The 18970-nt window shown below is 34.6% G+C and overlaps 1 protein-coding gene across 1 annotated transcript; it reads right to left on the reverse strand.

Annotated features, from left to right (window-relative positions):
• Positions 1-2022: 2022 nt before the first annotated feature.
• Positions 2023-18036, reverse strand: LOC124932708. Its single transcript, XM_047473374.1, has 12 exons — positions 17909-18036; positions 17728-17793; positions 17583-17636; positions 14439-14540; positions 13399-13485; positions 12716-13282; positions 10534-10986; positions 6561-6622; positions 6342-6444; positions 6148-6227; positions 5571-5891; positions 2023-2351 (listed from the first exon to the last, which is right to left on the reverse strand). The coding sequence occupies exons 1-12, from the start codon at positions 17969-17971 to the stop codon at positions 2315-2317; spliced, it is 1995 nt and encodes a 664-aa protein (XP_047329330.1). The 5' UTR covers positions 17972-18036; the 3' UTR covers positions 2023-2314.
• Positions 18037-18970: the final 934 nt, after the last annotated feature.

Raw genomic sequence — 18970 nt, forward strand, 5'->3', positions numbered from 1 at the left:
TTCGTCTTAATAATGGAAATTCTTGAATGTATTTAAAAAATGCTTCTAAGAAGTCGTTATTTCAAATTTCACCTGTACTGCAAAGAAGAAGCAATAACTCATATATGTTTTGCAGATGATCTATTTTTTATGGCTTGTGCGGATGTTGAATATGTTAGTATAATGAAAGAAGCTCTAACAATCTTTTTGAGTATTACAGGTTTATACATTAATGAGGACAAAAGTCAGGCTTTCTATGGAGGGGTTAATGAAGAAAGGAATGAAAACATATTCAATAATATGGAAATCAGTGAAGGTAAAGTAGCAGTGAAATACCTTGGAGTACCCCTGTCATCAAAACAACTCCGATATAATCACTTCAGACAACTAGTAGAAAATGTAAGAAATTATGTCTTGGGTTGGGTTACGAAAAAATTGTCTTATGCACGTAGAATCGAGCTCGTTAAAAGAGTCATCTTTGGAATTATTGGCTACTGGGCACAACAGATAGTCATCCCAAAGAAAGTAATGGTTGAACTCGATAGAATCATGATAGATTATATCTGGGGAACACAAGGCAGAGGATGCAAAAAAGTCAAATGGGAGGATGTTTGCACTCCCATAGAAGAAGGCGGACTAAGAATAAAAAGTTGTGTTGAATGGAACAAAGCCCTCACCATCAGGAGTTTATGGGAGTTGGAGAAGAAAGCAGACTCTCTGTAGGTCAAATGGGTGCATACAAGATTTATGAAAGAAGAGCAGAGTATCTGGACATGAAGCATCAATGAAAGAATGAATGGTCATTGAACAAGATCCTAAAAATAAGAAAATATGTTTTTTAAATGGTGCAAACCACAATTGGAAATGGAAGAGGGGTACTATTCTGGCATGATCCTTGGCTGGATAATATTCTCATTATATTCAAAGAATAAATGCAAGGAAGCAAAGTTAGAAGAGAATACATCAAGTACACATTTAGAGACGTCTATGAAGGTAAATGTGATTCACTTCTGAGTCGTATTCCAGAAGATGATAGAATCCTAAACCTAATGAGGCAGAAGCAACTAATGAAAGAAATGATGAAATATGCTAGAAAACAGAAAGCAACGAGAAGTTCATTACAAGAAAGGCATGGGAAATGGTTAGAACAAGAGGATAAGAGGTGGATTGGCATAATGTGGTATGGTCTCCAAAGATTATTACTCGTCACCAATTTATTCTCTGTATGATATACAGGAAAAGGTTGACAACAAAAGACAGAATTCGAAAATATATAAACATTCATGATATCAATTGTGTTCTATGTTCAGGAGTTGAGGGAAACATAAACCATTTATTTGGGGAATGCTCTTTTGTAATACAAATATGGAGAAGCTATGTTGCAAACATGAACATCATCAACTTTCCAGGAACATGGGAAGAAATTCAAGAATGAATGAAGAATAAAGCAAAAGGAAGATCCTTTTATTTAAGTATGTTGAAATACTATTTTGAAACAATAATCTACAATATCTGGAAAGAAAGAAATTCAAAAACTCATAATAGAAGAAGTAAAACTGCTGAAAATATTTGGAGAGATATAAATTCAGATGGAAATGCACTCATTCAATCCTTGAGAGGAATCGAAAAGAACGAAGAGAATAGAAATCTCTGTCAGATATGGGATATTTCATTTGAGAAAGTCACAAGTAAAATCAAAGTAAAAATGTTATAGACGTTAATTGATTGTTGTCTGTAATTCAATTATTGTTTCATTGTCAAATCTAGAAATTGTCTAAATCTGATCTTAAACTTTTGTATTTTTTTCCCTATTTTGGGTTTTTTCAATGAAATGACACTAATTTGTTTTCCAAAAAAAACATCTATAGAGAAGCATGCAAGAAAAAAATGAAAAATATAAATATATATATATAACTAATGTAAAATATGAAATAAAAGATTGAAATACTTTAGAAAAGAGAAAGTATGAAATAAAAAAAATGGGTAAAAAGAGTTTACCTAAGTGACATCCAAAGTCTTACAAAAAAAATTAAAAAGCTTATTTCAAAACGATACATACTTTAAGTGGAGATTTACAAGATCCACGGATAGTTTAATAATGGATCAATGTATTAGCCCTTTTTAAATATTAAAATTGGATTATTAAAATTAGGGCGCCCTTAAAATTATCATAACCACGAATTCTAATAATACAAACACTGAACATACAAAGTTAAACTCGAGATTCATCAAACATAACTTGATGAACTAGTCAAAATTCATCTTGAAAAGGTGCAAGGTAAATATTTGAGAGCATTACTGAGCTGAAGCTGATAGAGCAGACACATTTATACTTTTACTTGCTTTGTGAAAGCTCCTGAAACTTCCCTAATCTGTGAAATTAGACAGGAAAACTATCAAACCCATGTATAAAATCTTATCATAGTCATTATTGGTAGATTATTTTTTCTTAATCAATAACCATAATCATGTAACAAGGTGAAATCAATGATATGGAAATTCCAAAATATGAATTCTCAGGCTCAAAAGGAGGAAGAAGAGACATCTGACAAAAGATGTATAACAAATCTGTAGAAAATATGTGGCAAATGACATGGAAACCTTCTAAAATCTACATTTCTACCCCCTGTTTTCATTGTCAATTTATAAAAAAATCAATGATACAAGTGGTGACCAAATAGAATGATGGCATGAATAGCATATATGCCAATCTGGATCAACACTTGTACTGTCAAACAAACTTGAACTAGTAAATGATGTAAATAACATTACATGCAAAGTTATTGTTTAATAAATTTGATTCAACCAAAAATTTCAATCTTAATGATATATCAATCAGCTATCATATAGAAGAATTAGATGATGTCTATTCAACAATATTTACTCAGTCAGCAGAGAACATATAAAAACTTCTGGGGATTCATCTTGTATTGAATTATAGAAAGTTACTATTGAGAAAAAGGTCGCTATAGGCCAAAATTAGTAAAATTCCTCATTGTAACCACAATGGCTAAAAAAACGGGTAGAAGATTCTTCGAATACATGCAGACTACTGTATCATTTTCTTTCATTTAATCAAGGTACAGAATTTTGTTATTCACGTGAACAAGAGAATTCCTTCCCAAATAGGAGATGACCCCAAGCCTATGATGAGAAACATGGTTCTTCATTATCACATTTTTTTTCCGTCTCTCGAGCTTCTCTCTGACTGCACCTTTCTTTTGCTATGGATATGCCTATGGAAATTAGTAAAATTCCTCATTCTAACCACAGTGGCTACAAAAATGGGTAGAAGATTCTTCAAATACAAGAAGACTACTGTATCATTTTCTTTCATTTGAACAAGGTACAGTATTTTGTTATTCACGTGAACAAGAGAATTCATTCCCAAATAGGAGATGACCCCAAGCCTATGATCAGAAACATGGTTCTTCTCTCATGCTTCTCTCTTATTGTACCTTTCTTTTGCTATGGATATGCCTATGGAGAAAGAATCAATAATGGTTTTATGAGATTCAAGCTCCAGAGAGTTTCTCTCTGGCAATGACTAGCTTATTTGGAAACTTGATTTTGTCAAAATCTCAGTTGCAACTATAATCACATTTTTTGTTTGTTTTCTACATCATGATCTAAGCTATTTTCTACATCATAATCCAGATTCTAGTGATATTTATTACTTCATTTGGTATACAAATAATATTCTGATCATGATCCACATTATTGTCAGATTTTTTGCTTCATTTGAGATCAAGACTATTTTTTAGATCATGATATAGATTATCTTTTGCATCAAAATCCAGATTATTTCTAGATAATTTTAATTATTTGCTAACATAACAAATGTATTTTTTTTTTTTTTTGGATCATGATCCGGATCATAAAATGATATAACAAAACGGCTCATTAGAGAGCAGCAAATGAGAGTTCTTTCAAAGAAGAAGAGAGCATAAAACAAGAGTTATTTGTGTTTCAAGGAAGACTATTGTTGTCTTCGGATGCTTCTAGTTTGGGCATGAATGTTCATGAATATGGATGGAGGAAGAGCAAATCCATGTTTATTGACAAGTTTAAAATAAGATGAACTGAAGAGAAGATTGTTATAGGTTTTTGTGGTTGTCTTCAACTTCAAAACAATGCCGTTTTCAAGGTTAGAACATGCTCGGGGCCTCTTTTTAGGAGACAACTTGAAACGTTGAACAACAAAGTTGACCGTTGGTTATGCAGAGCCTTTGGAGGGTTCAGAATGACTCATCGCAATGGAGGAGTTTATGTGATGCCTTAGTGTTACAAGATTTTATAATCATTTGGTACCGTCAAATCCATCCTAAGGAACTTTCCATAGAAAACGTTGCGAAATCCACTCATTCCTACTAAAATATATATTCACTCTCGGTTGATCTCTAGTAAAGCAATCAATGAAGAGGATAATCTCAAAAGAAAACGGGTTCAACTCGCAAGTATCTTGCACCTTTGTTTGTGGTTCCCTTTCTCATTGCAAATTTGGAAGCTAGATTCATCATTTGGTGTATAGTTGGAAGGAGATGAGAAAATTTGCAATGACAAATCTTGTCCTTCTCAAGGTTGAAAGGAAGTTAAAAGTAATAGTTGGACATCACACTCATCTACTAAAAGGATGAATATTTTTGAACTTTCAATTTGGTAATTTTTTGCTTCCCTTGGGATTATTACTTGTTTCATGATATTTTTAGAAGTCTCTACCTTGTATTTAAACTTGCTTGTATCCTTGATTTGGCATTCTTTGCAATCATTAATTGTATATAAGCTTTATTTATTTTAAATAATTTTAGCAATGTATATATTCTCATTAACCAATGAATTGGAATTCTAGTTAACACAAGATTCTACCTCTTGTGTGTATCGATGTTATAGTTCCTAGTGAAATTAGGAGTGCTATTTGGGCCTAGATAACGTTATGTTGAGAGGTATCCTTACAAACAAACTATTCCTTATCCCATGATATCGAATAAATCATACATCTTTCTTGTGGTTCAAACAAATATTTTTATTCCTAATATGTTAGGTATCAGCTTAGAGATCACGAAGAATGACCTAAGCTTTTAGAGGACATATACCTGATTCAATACTATTTAATTCATTCCTCCAAATAATACATGCTTACTATATATGAGATACTAACACACTAACCTACTAACTTATTTACTAACTACCATATACTACCCTTATACTATTCCTAATTACCATAGTACCCTACTTTACTAATATATTCTACTACTACCATTCAAGTATACAAGATCACATGTTTCAAATTACACCAGTTCTAGCGTTTAATAGTTTTACATGAATTATTCTTCTTATAGAAAAGACAATAAACATATTTTGTGTTTGATTCTCCTTAAGAACACCCTACTTAAGTTGAGGGGTCATGATTGTGGGTTGTCGTGCTAACCACCTCCAAATAATAAACCCTTATTGCTAGAAGGAAAAAATAAATACAAATTCCAACTTCTATCACCAAGAAGTGTGCCACACAAAAAGTATAATGGTATCCAAAGTTACAGCTAGAATAAAGGAGAAATCTATGAAGACGTATGAAAGGAGAGAAAACGCACCGCCGCAAAAGTGATTCTGGGTTATACGGGAACAAATTCTTTTTCTGTAGTTTCTCCAAAGATGTTTTCAGTAAAAGCAAGCAATCCTTAGCATGCTCAAACTGTTGGCTCTGAGAATTGACGAACACTTCCCCAAATGAACCTGGAAACCTGTTTTTCTTCATAGGCTCAGATGTCGGGTGTTCCTGGGGACTAAAGCCGCCACTAAGAACTTTCCTTTTCTTTCCAGATAATTTGAATACACTGTCGCTACAAAGAACATTCTTCTCTACTGAAAACTCCGTAAACTCATCCCACGAATTACATACTAAGCGCAAGGACCTAAGAAAAAGAATTATCAGTGAGAAATACATCAGAAGCCAAATTCTAACATAAGGGTGATGAAAGAATTCAGAAACTGCAAGGGAAAAACGATATTTTAAATAGAAATGGAAACAAATGGAATTATCAAAAAGATTTATGATTCCCTCAGACTGAAAAGGAAATAGAACTGTTCAGATTTTTGTTAGCACAATCCTGAAAATACTGTAGTCCAGCACTTCAAAAATAATCACAAGGTTTTGAGGTAGTCAACTACCTCAGAAGATATTCAGCCGATCTGACACCATCATCTTTTGAGATAAGGTAATCAAGAAGTAGTTGATGATCATAGTGAAGCTGTAGAGAATAAAGCCACATTACTTCTCCTTGAAGCCACTTAAATGATAAAAATATGAACAAAAGAAAGGATATTTTTTAACTTATCATCTATCTTAGATAAATTGAACTTGCCTCAGCAAGAAAGAGATGAAACATATGTATGGGATTGAAGATAAGTGAAAATAAAAGCAAAATATCATCCTTCACCACAAGAGGCCATTTATCTTTGGAAACCCTGTATAAGGAGAGAGTGAATTAACTACTTGTCAATCATCAATAATAAAGGAGAATAGAATGCATCATTTCAATACTTTTTGGGGGAAAATGGATTCCCTTTTTTTAAATACTTACGGCTGCATTGCGGAGAAAGGTGTACAGATCACTAGCAAAAGCACTTCAAATAGGATATCATCCTGCACTTCATGGGCATAATATTTTAGTGCACAAGATGTACGAGGAGAAATACTGACAGATGAATACATAAGGCACTTCTGTAATAATCCACTTATTCAACTCCTAGACTTTTTAAGAAAATTATTTTGAAGATGACTGAATACCTTTTTTCGGGGGAATTGTACAGTAAATCGAAGTAAAATATAAGCCTCCCTCCTATAACTATCTCACAAATGGAGAATAGTGCAACTACACCTTTGTCCATGTTTACCAAAGGATGAGAAGAGAACCTTTTTCAAAACTCAAAATATTTATTTTGTCAAAAATCACAATAAAACATCAATATAGTAAAAGATCATTATCAAAAAATCCCCTTTTTCACACTTTTATGTAAAACATATTCATCTAATTCAATCTAACATTTCATATCAAATGCAAGCAAAATCACTTTTGTGATGTAACGTAAATGGGTGAAATAGACCATTTATTGACGTTCTCATCAATAAAGTGAAGATTAATTTCGATGTGTTTAGTTATGTCATGGTGAATCGGTTTTCTTTACAATACTAATTGTGGTTTGGTTTTCACACATCATTTGAATGAGTCCATAAGGAGTAATCTTAACTCTTCAAAGATACGGCGTATCCAAATTCTTTCACAATGAGTGCAAGAGAACAGTACTCGGCTTCGGCACTATTCCGATCAATAACAAATATATCTTTTCGGCAACTCCATTTTGTTGGAGTGTATCAACACAAGAGTATAGATGAATGATACCCTTTATCAGTTTTGAAGACTTGGATGGAGATTTAGAATTAGTTTTGGAATAAAACGCAGAAATTTTTGAAGATTTTTCAAATTTAATATTTTTCTTTCATTAGGAAGAGCCAAATGAGGGAGTGTGGTCATCAATAAAAATCACTAACCCATCATTTACCATTTAGAGAGTTAGTGAGAGCCAAATTTCATATTTTTCTTTCAAAATGTGGATCATACAGAACACTTATCAAACAAATGTTAGGTGTTAAACAAGTCAATATGGTTCCTATAACTCTTGCAGATGCTCCGTTTGCTATGTGAATGCTGGACAAATGATTACGCGTTCCCGGTCATGTGCTGAAATGCCCCTAAATCGGCAATACAATTTTTAGAGTTAAATGTACCTCAGTTAGTATTAAATTATTTGGTGCAGTCATGATAATATGTGTCGCTGAAAACCATCGCGGCAAATAGGCCCTAGAACCCATGTCCTTTGAAGGCTAAGGTGGGTTTTTGATTATGGACAGAGTGCCCATACTGGCTAAAGATCTGTTAGGAATCATGGAATACAAGTTGAACACAGGTGGAGGAATCCGATACCTAGGAGCGGCGTTTGCTTGAGACGGTGGTAAATGGATGTCAACATCTTGCCTGAATGGTCCAGCAACAGAGGGTTGGAGGGTTATTCGTTGATACGCTTTTGCTTCACATAGTGAAGACGGAGAGACGTATGAGTTTCTTTGGCTGCTTGTCAATGAAAGCACTTTGTTTTTATGACTTTTGTCAATGAAAGCACTTTGTTTTTATGCTTCAGCGAGACACACATATTTTTGGATGAATGTCGTCGCAGGAAATGTAGATGGGAGAATAATCCACGGATAAGATATTGGTGGAGGAAGAACCTTGGGTGGCCATGAGTTGTCGTGGAGGGTTCTGCTGCAAAATGTTTTTGCAATTTTAGATGCTGCTGAGAGGGATGAAGGAGGACGAATTTCTGCTGGAAAACGCAAATTGAAAATGAAAAACGTGAGAGCTCATGGGTGCTGTGATGTAATGTAAAAACTTTACTTTTGAGAGTGAGAAAGTGATAATATTATTCAAAATATGAACTTGTGATTTACGGCGAATATAAACAAAGAAAGACATTAAATTCAGTTAAGGTGCATCAATTCCAAGGACCATGGATTTAGTTCATGCTTGTTTCTTGACACACACTTCATGGATTTAGTTCATGCTTGTTTCTTGATGGTCAGTTCATGGATATGTAATACCGTCTATGCATTTTATATGTCGTTCCAATCACGTCCATGCACAGAAAGCACAAGTAAAAAATAATTTGGTCACGTATTCATCACATGGTACAACAATGCTTGTATTTATGGGATTTAGTGATTTTTGAGACGGATTAAATACATTTTCTTTGTGTATTGAATTGTGTAAAATTATCTATTTTTCTTGAAATTAGTGCACTTGTACTCGACATATTATTTTATATACTCAATTTGGTTTGATGTCAATACTTTACTTTTATTATACTCAATTTAATTTATATACCACACATTTCTCGTATAAACAAATGTTTATATCATTCAATTATCAATACTTCTACTCTTAAAAACTCAAAAGAATAGTAGTTCTTAAGAGAGCAAAGATCACGAATTCGATTCCCACCTCATGATATGATAGCATCCTACCTTCAAAACAAAAACAAACAAAAACAAACAAAAACAAACAAAAAAAGCTCAAAAGAAGAAACATAGTATCAAGAGCTTTTGAGCTCTTCCTCACCAGTTTCGTCATATGCAGGCAGAATCTGTCCGTCTCCGTCTCTCGGCAGAATCTATATGTCTCCGTCTCTCGGCAGAATCTATACGTCTCCGTGCCTTGGAAAAGTTTTCCGGAAATCATCAATTTCACTTCTGACCAACAACAATCCAGTGAAGGGATGTCATTAACATTTCAACATCTCGGCAGCAGCCTCTCCACCCTCATGTCTGCCTAACACTATTCTCCTTCTTCTGCTGCTGTCATCATTGCATCTGCGACCGTCATTGCATCTTCCTTTGTTTGGGCTTCATATACCACTTCTTGAATGTTAGGAAGAGGTTTGATACCCATAAACCTTTCTTTTACCATATTGAATGTTGTTGCATCTTTAGCATGCTTTAACACAATTCTTATCACATTGTTGCAAATATTTATAGACCGATGAAATAATTGTGACAAACATATCTCTTTGTCTTTAGCTAATGGAGAGATTGTTCAATCTGAAATACTTCAAATATGCTAATAATCTTGAAGTGGGCTTCCATGGCAACCTCCAATATTTCCTTTGTAGTTCCATTGAGCAAGATGTTTTTCCCTATCTAATTTTTCATGGAGTTGATTATCCAAAATTATGGTTATCATTCTTCCATTTCTTGTACGTTAGGTCTCAGTTTGTGGCGTTGGTCATCTGTTCTATGTGATACTCATCTTTTCCACTCAATTTTACCCTATTCAGACACAAACATCACATCTGACTAGACCATTAAAGATATTTGCTCTCATTTTGTGATTGGATTAGAGAATGGATCGACATACATGAGAAGAATGGTGAGAAAACATTAGAGGATGAAGTTTGTAACGCAACCCCCATATTCAGCCATAAGTTGAATTTCGGCAGAAAAATTAGGATTAGGGTTTGTAAAGATATTGGGGTAGAATTCCAAGATCTTTTAGGGTTTCTCAAATTTGAGGCTCTAAAACCATGCAGAAATAATAGTGACTTAAACTGTTCGGGTAGAATTTCCATGATCTTTTAGAGTCTCACATTTGTGGTAAGTATTATTCATGGGTCATTCCCTTTAAATACATAACAATTCTAGGATATATACACTTTGCTAGAATAATGAGATAATTATTTCTAAGATAATTTATCATTGAATCTATAGATAATGATTAAAAATATAATTATCCTCGACATTTATCTACCTAGGGTATATAAGAATAATCCCATTATTCTAATTGATCATGATATACTTCAATATTTCCCAATATTCTCCTTTTATTTCTTCTTGATAATAATTTATCTTAACGGATACAAAATACGTTTTATAAATTAAAAATGGTGAAAAGGTTGAGTATCACAAAAGGGATTCATGAAAAAGTAGATCCTATAAAATGAAAGTACCTCATTGATGAATAGCCGAATGAAAGACAAGGTGAACTTTGTGCAATCTTTGGGAAACACCTTTGGAGGAAGGTGCTCCTGCATCCACCAGTAAAGTTCATTTAAACCTTTTACTCCACAGCAGTTCAGATTTGAAGTTAACTTTGATTCCAAACAGTTCAAGTTTGTACAGTCACAACTTTTGGTGGATGGTTCCTTCAAGTCAGCCAAAGAGAATGAACACCTTATGACAAGGAAAACAACCAGCCTTTGCAAATGAAGAGATGTATTAAATCTTCTCATATCAACCGGACTTGAATGAAATGGAGATCCATCTAAACAGTCCCAAACAGAGTTTTCCTGAGTCATGGGCTGGAACAAGAGATCTTCGAAATTCTTATGGATAAGTTGCAACCAAAGAGCAAGAACACGGCTTTCCATGCGAATGTTGGAACTCACTCGAATCATTAGCATCTGGGGAGAAATTTTTACAAGTGAAAACAGCAGTAATGATACAGAGACTAAGCAATATAAATAACAGGTTTTGATAGCTTATAAAAGAATATGCAGTTGTTTAAAAATGAGACATAAAGATTATTCATCATGACAGTTCTCTAGTAAGATGCCTACTTAACGTATCAGAGAGGTTAAGAACATATCTGCATAAATTTGAAAGAGTGATAATATTATTTATATGAGTTATGGTTTACATAATAAATTTAGATATTTAAAGGAATTTGAGTGTAATAAAAGTAAAACTGACAACAAGAAAAATGTTGAGTGTAAACAAAATAACATGTTGAGTACAACTAAATTGCACCTGTTCCAAGGAAGATGAAGAGATAATTTTACACCCCCTCAAGTTGGGTAATAGATATTGCGAGTGACCAACTTGCCACATAATTTCTTGAAATCCGACTTGGGAAGAGCTTTGATGAGTATGTCATCCAAAACAGCGACGCCAGCATAAGAGGAAGAGCCTTGGGAAGCTATGAGAGCGGAGAGAATGCGGACAAGGGGAGGAAATGTTGATGATAGCGAGCTGGCTTTGAATCGCCGGAATATCATTGAATGTTGATGACAGCGAGTTGGCTTTGAATCGTCGAAATGTCACTGGATGTTGATAACAGCGATTTGGCTTTGAATCGCCAAGTGTCGCTGAATGTTGATGACAGCGAGTTGGCTTTAAATCGCCATAGTGTCGCTGGATGTTGGTGACAGCGAGTTGGCTTTGAATCGCCGGAGTGTCCTGGATGTTGATGACAACGAGTTAGCTTTGAATCGCCGGAATGTCGTTGGATGTTGATGACAACGAATTGGCTTTGAATCACTAGAATGTCGCTGAATGTTGATAAAACCAAGTTGGCTTTGAATCGCCGGAATGTCGTAGGATTGTTTTTTTTTTGGCAGACTATACCATTTAGCTGAACGGTGATAATGTTTGAACAGATTATGTCCGAGGAAAATCTGTCAAGACACGAAGATGGACAGATCGGTCGAAATATAAAGTACAGATTTTGAAATGACAAAACTGCCAAGAAAGAGCTCAAGAACGCTCTGGATTTTGTGATAAATAATTTCGGAAAATATGAGATAATAGAATTATTTTAGTTCTCCTCCAATGGCTATTTACACCATTGGAGGAGGAAGTGGAAAAATGTGAATCGGTTTCTTATGGAAAAACACGCTCTGATACCATGTAGAAAATTGAAAGATAGATAAATTATTCATATGAGTTATGGTTTACATGAGAAATTCAGATATTTAAAGTACACTGATTGTAATAAAAGTAAGGACCGACAATAATCAACATGTTGAGTGTAAACAAAATAACATGTTGAGTGCAAGTAAATTGTACATATTTCAAGGAAGATGAAGAGATAAATCTACAATATCTTTACAATTTATTCCCCGACATTTGGGACCTTAGCGGAAAATCAAGAAAAAACAGATAAGAAAAAGAATTTTGTAGGCTAGCAAGATGAAAGGTATAGAAATAAGAGGATTATATAGGTCAAAATCATCTAGAAGATAAGATAATGAGAAAGAAAATCAAAGATAAACAACAACATAATTCCTATTTCTTGCAGCAAAACCATCTCCAGAAGGGATCTTGTATGCTTTAGCATACTGCTAATAACTGTATGACTTTGTACTCACTCATGTCTTAAATTAAGAAGAAATCAATAAAAATGGGACATACCAATATCTTGTGCCTGAGGTAGCCAAACATAAAATTTCCGCTTTGTTTTTCACCAAGGCAGATGTTGAAAAGCATAGGAATAAGGTCCAGGATTTTAACAATAATAGGGTGCTCATTTGAACAACTTTCTGCTTCTTTGGATGATCTACATTCTTCTACTAAGGAACAGAATAACTGAATAAGATTTCCGCAGAACATAATTCTCGACTGAAGTTGCCCATCTAGATGCAATCGGACATCCCTTGAACAGCTTTTGGAACTATCATTCAACAACTGCCAGGGGATTTCTTCAAGAGAACATACTATATTCATGTACACTTCTAAATAACTGTTATCGTCCTGCTTTAGGAACTTCAATATATCACGTAATACATGAAGAATGCATGCTGCCATAGACCAATTTGCATTTTTTAATTTTGATTTGAAGGTTAAAATGACACCTGATGGTTCATAACAAGATATCAGGGCTTTGACAGTTTTTGGTTTCCCAGAATAGTGAACCAAATCATTAACCGTCATCTCAAGACAAAGGCAAGATAACTGAAGAAATCTCTCCACACTGCTTCCCTGTACAGAGAAGTTTTATAAAATAAATCAAAAGATTTTTAGAAATGAAACACAATAACTAAAAAAACAGAAGATACCATATGGTATGAAAAGTAAAGGAAAACTGTTTGACTTACCAATTCAACCAGGTATCTGCAGATGGCCACAAGAACATTGCTGGCCAGATGCTGAACATATATGCTCCCAATAGGCAGAAAACTAATCTAGAAATAGAAGTCATCTTCAAACGAAGCATAGAGGAGTAGTGTAATAGCGCTGTACAGTAATGTTGGCAAGAATCAAACACTGAATGACTACTTCTATCCGAAACTAAAGGTTTTCCCAAGGAATTGAAGATAATTCAATGAAAACCTAATCAAGAGAAGTTACTTCATGAAACAAAACATAATAGTAAATGATTGTCATAAAAGGCCAGAAACTTTCAACTACCCCTCTACTATTTAGAAAACAAGAAGGATCGTATTGCACTTAAAGTCACCAAATAAACCTACTAGTTAGTAATATTTAAAATAAGTTAGTAATATAAAACCATGACTAACCTATTGTAATATGAATCATAAGTTGACATCAAGATCTTTCCCAAAAATTAAAAATTGTTATCAATACTGCAGCTAGAATTCTCTATTCAAATAAGAATAAAAAAAGACCACAATGAGAACAAAGCATACATAGTTACATACTATCTAAAAAATGTGGATCCTGATGAAGTAACTCAAATGTTTTCCTAAAATACCATTACATTGTAAATACTGTCCTTACAACTTTACTTTGATTTGGATCTACTAACTCAAGTATTCTTTTAATGATCCAAACTGTTCTACTATTTGTGATTTGATATAAAGCTGACAAGCTCAATTTCATATAAAATAATCAGTTGCGATTTACTTTCAACTTTTTAGTTAATAATTTTATATGATAAATTGATACCAAATAAAATCAAAAATGTTGATCATAGTATGCAAAACTGTTTTGTTGCTAGATTCTAATTTTTATGTTAAGAATTAGTAAGGAATCATTCTTAGACATAGGCGAGGAAGGTAATAAAAATGGAAAGAAGATGAGTTATGATATAGTAGAAAAGATGAATCGTAGACTCTATAAGTGCAGAACATTGCATTGAGAAACATTTGGTTCTTCAAAATTCCACGAGACTTACTATGTGAAGAAAAATCTTACTGAGGCACTCATGATCTTTGCAACACGAGTTCAAGCCACTTGAAGACAGGCTGTGGCATGTAGATGCTTTCACTTCCATATACTGATCAAAAGTTGACAATAACGTTGTTAACTTATGTTCGCCACCATAAATTCAATGATGTTCATAAAATATCACTACTATATAATATTTACAAGCAATTACTTTTTGTATGCACTTTGGTCACATTGACCAGAAACTAGTAAAATCCTTTTGAAAACAAAAGTTCTGTTTTGATGTTGATGGTTTACAATTGTACAATTGAGTAGTATAAATACAGTAAATACAATAAAAGAATAAATGGATGGTGTATGCTGATGTGGAGATAATCATCATTTCTAAGAATAGTGGTTGATTCCCAAAGCCAATAGTGATACACTTTATAACATGTGTGATCATTTCCAAGAGGAAATGTGTCAAGGGTTATTTGGGGTCTTTAAGAATTAAAGTATATATTTATTATTCAGCCTTTTTATATTCCAAGGCCATGTGACCGGTTGTAATAGGTTAGCAGTCCCTTTTCTTTTGGGTTGTCAATGTGAACCGTTAGGGCCTGCTAGGGTTTCATTTATTATTTATGGGTGAGGTAGGTAGGAGAGGATTATGATGAATATTGTAGCTGCAAGGCACACTATGTTTATCACCTCTTTCTATCTTATCTCACCTTACTCTACTGTTATCTCATCTCCTTTCTATCATGTTGTCTCATCCCCTTCCTAATTCTTCCATTATCATATAACAATTACAAGTTGTCATTTCCAAGGAGCATGTATCTTGGAAGACTAGATAATGAAGATGACATCCGGCTGGAGAGAGAAAGACATAAATCTACACACATCTTGTTCTTTTTTTGAAACGCACCATGTAGGGCCAAACCAGCAATCTTCCACTTAAGAAGCAGGCACACTAACCAATAAGCTACACTACATTGGCTACACTTATCTTATTCTAAGAACATAGTATAATGAATCTTCTAAGAACAGAGTATAATGAATCTTGAAACGTGCAACTAGGGTCAGAGATCCCATCTCTTATCCCTTGTCACTTATAGTGGAAGACCCTAACCCACTAAGGTAGCTCAAGTGGTAAGAGTGGTTCCTAAGAGACCAAAGGTCACGGACTCACGGGTTCGATTCCCACTTAGAACGTCTTAAGTTGAAGTGAGTGTCATGGATGTTGGGGGCATGCTAGCATCAGAATTAAGGATTAACTTTGTGGGTTCATGCATACTTCGCGACGAGGTCACAAAAACCATACTCCAAGAGGAATGATCCAAAAAAGAGCCTAGGACATAGTAGTAGAATGGTAAGGTAGGAATTTCAGGGGGCAGGTGGGGAGAATTGAGAGAGTACATCATCAGGATCAAAAGTAGAGCAAGGCAATAAACAACATGAGATGATACTACAGGAGGCGCTAGATCAAACCACGCACATATAGAAGAGGTAGGTACAGAAGGGTAAACATAACTGATGACTCCAAAAAGGATCATCATTTATTGACTTCCCAAGTGAATAACCTAGGCTAGCTACATGGGTGAACATCCCTTTTCTCCCCACGGTATAATTTCAAGAGACCTGATGATCAACCAGAATATACCATGTAGAAGCTTCACAATTCATACTGAAAATTACCCATTAACATACAAGCAGCTAATGGCTGGAACAATCCATTTTCCAGAAGCCACTGGCAGGACAGTAGATTCTCCAAATCTGATTTAACCTTGATTTTCTGTCCAATTCTCTGTAAAACCAGTTGCAGTCAATCTTGAACACTCATGTGCTCGTGATATCTGGTTTTAAAATTTTAGATTCTGGTGCAATAAATTTGAGTGTGATTCTTCAAGGATAATGATAGCACTAGATTGGGAATTTGGTTTGACAAGACGAGAAGAATTCAAGAATTAGATGAGAAGAATTTCATTAAGATAAGTGAGAGAATTAATGTTCAATCAAACAACACAGATCATGAAATCAAGATTTCAATTTCATTTTTTTGGAAAAGGGGTAAACTTTTTACTAGAGTAGAATAGGATCGTGAACGTAAGGGGCACTCATTGTACATGGTTATCAGAAAGGAAACAAATATATCAGAATTTTAAATTCCTGTCAATTCGAAACAATCCCTTCCATTTGCAAATCCCCCTTTTTCTTGATTGAGGCAAACATGTGGAGAATGAAGCCCTTAGATCTTTGCTAACCCGAACCTAATCCCTTGGAAAGATTTTCTGTTGCACATATCGTCCACTGCAGGATTGGAGGGATTGGCTTCTCGCCGCTGCCGATGTTTCTCTCCGCACACCACCCATTCCATTGTTCCCAACAATCAGCAACTGAGAATAGCATAACCCATTGGAAATCCATGATTCTCTGAAGAAGCGGCCAAAAGTGCTTGGTCGCTGGGCAATGGAGGAGGAGATGGTTAGCCGTTTCCTCATTACATTTGCATTAGTGTAATCCAGATTTTGTACAACCCACTTAATCTACATTTTCCTCTTCATTCTAGATCATTGATGTCTTATTTGCAGAGCATTTTACATGAGATGTCTCTTTTTAGATTTCAATAGTTGGTTCTAGAGCATATAAGTAGTATCCCACCTCAACCTCCGCTTTCAACCAACAACAAATACAAGCATGACAGTATGTATGTGATGCTCCAACTGTTGGTAAGACCATGGAAAGAAAGTGTTGTGATTGTTAGGGTTTCTCTTTTATTTGGTTTTCTGAACAGTCGCAATGAAGCTGAGCAAGAATGTTTGTGATATTAAAAATGGTACATGGAAACAAGAATGTCTATGATATTACTCACTGGAGGGAGGTCCTTTCTCTGTTCATCCAATGTTTGTGATGCACAAAACATATTAAAAACGCTAAGAGAATTTGAGAGAGAAGTTTCAAATATGCAGTCATTAAGAAAACTAATCCTCATTTTATTTGTGTATGCAATGCAAAGGATGGACATTACCATTATTATCAAAGGCATGTAATTGTTCTCCCTCAATGATTTATAAGAGAACATGGATAAAGCTAAAGATACTACACTTCATTTGTCATAAAATCAGGGAGAAACAATATACTCGAACGCAAGAATGTTAAAAATAAAACTCACATTGTCAGAGTCGAAGTCAAGTTCTTGAGTCAGTAACTGAATTTGTCTCTGCACCTGAAAAGAAAACTGATATAAGTATTAATAAAATACTACACAGAATCCGGACTTGAAGAAATGAAAACTCTTGGGAAAATAATGAACGAACCCGAGAGAGAGCGATTAAGATATCGTTCTCGATTTCTTTGGTGAGTGAGATGGTAGACTGTTCGATCTGCAAGCAGTACATGTTCATTAGTTACTGAAACTGAAAGGGGAACTGACAGAGATGAAGAGATATTGAACCAAAACAAGAACTTTGGATGCGTGAATCAGAAGAATGTACTAACGGTGAAACGACTGAGAGGCTCAGTGATTAATCGACAGAGACGGGAGAGTTGCTCCTCATTCATCTTCTTCCAGGTTTCAGTTTTTTCCCAGATTTTCCTCTAAAGCACCAAATTTTGATTTTTCTTCCAACAATACTATACCCACAGAAGAAAAGAGAGTACACTTATGATGTAGGTTAAATAAACTAACTTTTTTTTTCTAAGAATTAATTCTTCTTAAATTAGAATTATATATTGAAAATTAATAAATAGTATCTAAAAAAATCAAAATAAAAAATTTATGATATAGATGTGAAATTGCATAAATAATTTGTAAGAATGAAATTTACCATAGAAAATATTCAACGAAAATACAATTATTTTAGAGTCACTCTAAATACGAACTCGAATTCGTAATCGATAAGTGTTCAAGTAGAGAAAGTCCATCAAATCAATATAATGGTGTTGAAATAATCTTTACTAAATGTTAGATAAAATAAGACCGGTTCAAATAAACCTAACTTAAATAAACTTTCCATGCAGGAACAAGGAACCGGACCAGATGAACAAGAGAACCGACTAAAGAAACCTAACCGGTCAAGCTACCAAACCGATCAAGAGTATTCGGAACGTGACCGCACAAAGAAAGGATCGGCCAAAGCTCAAAACCGGAATCATCAAACAGCCGATCATCCACAAGACAAGAATAACCGGAAGAAGCTCGGTCACATCACTACCAAAAGACATTCGGCCAAGTCAAATGACCGACCAGTACAAGAAGACATTTCGGGTATCTGTTGAGAATGATACCAAAGGAACAGACTGAATACTTCCATATCCATGCAAGTCTGAGGAAAGACTGCAAGCTGCAGAATACAGTACTACCAGATCCTTCTACTTCGGGATAAGCCAGAAAGGAAATCTTCCAAGTACAGACAACTGTCCAACAGACAGTGCCTACATCAAGTAAAAGACAAATCCGGCAGGTTTGTCTTACACACCGGAAGAATAGATCGCCAGGTCTGAGACATAATACCAGGTCTGAGGTTGACCATCATGTCTGAGGAAACGACCGTAGGTCTG

The sequence above is a fragment of the Impatiens glandulifera genome, chromosome 3 (assembly GCF_907164915.1).
Source record: "Impatiens glandulifera chromosome 3, dImpGla2.1, whole genome shotgun sequence".
NCBI classification, from domain to species: domain Eukaryota; kingdom Viridiplantae; phylum Streptophyta; class Magnoliopsida; order Ericales; family Balsaminaceae; genus Impatiens; species Impatiens glandulifera.

Coding starts and splice junctions, on each gene's coding strand:
- LOC124932708 (XM_047473374.1), bottom strand. CDS start 17,971: ATGAATGAGGAGCAACTCTCCCGTCTCTGTCGATTAATCACTGAGCCT. Junction 13,283..13,398: donor GCAGATACCTGGTTGAATTG/GTAAGTCAAACA, acceptor TTCTCTGTACAG/GGAAGCAGTGTGGAGAGATT. Junction 10,987..12,715: donor ACCTCAGGCACAAGATATTG/GTATGTCCCATT, acceptor ATTTCTCCCCAG/ATGCTAATGATTCGAGTGAG.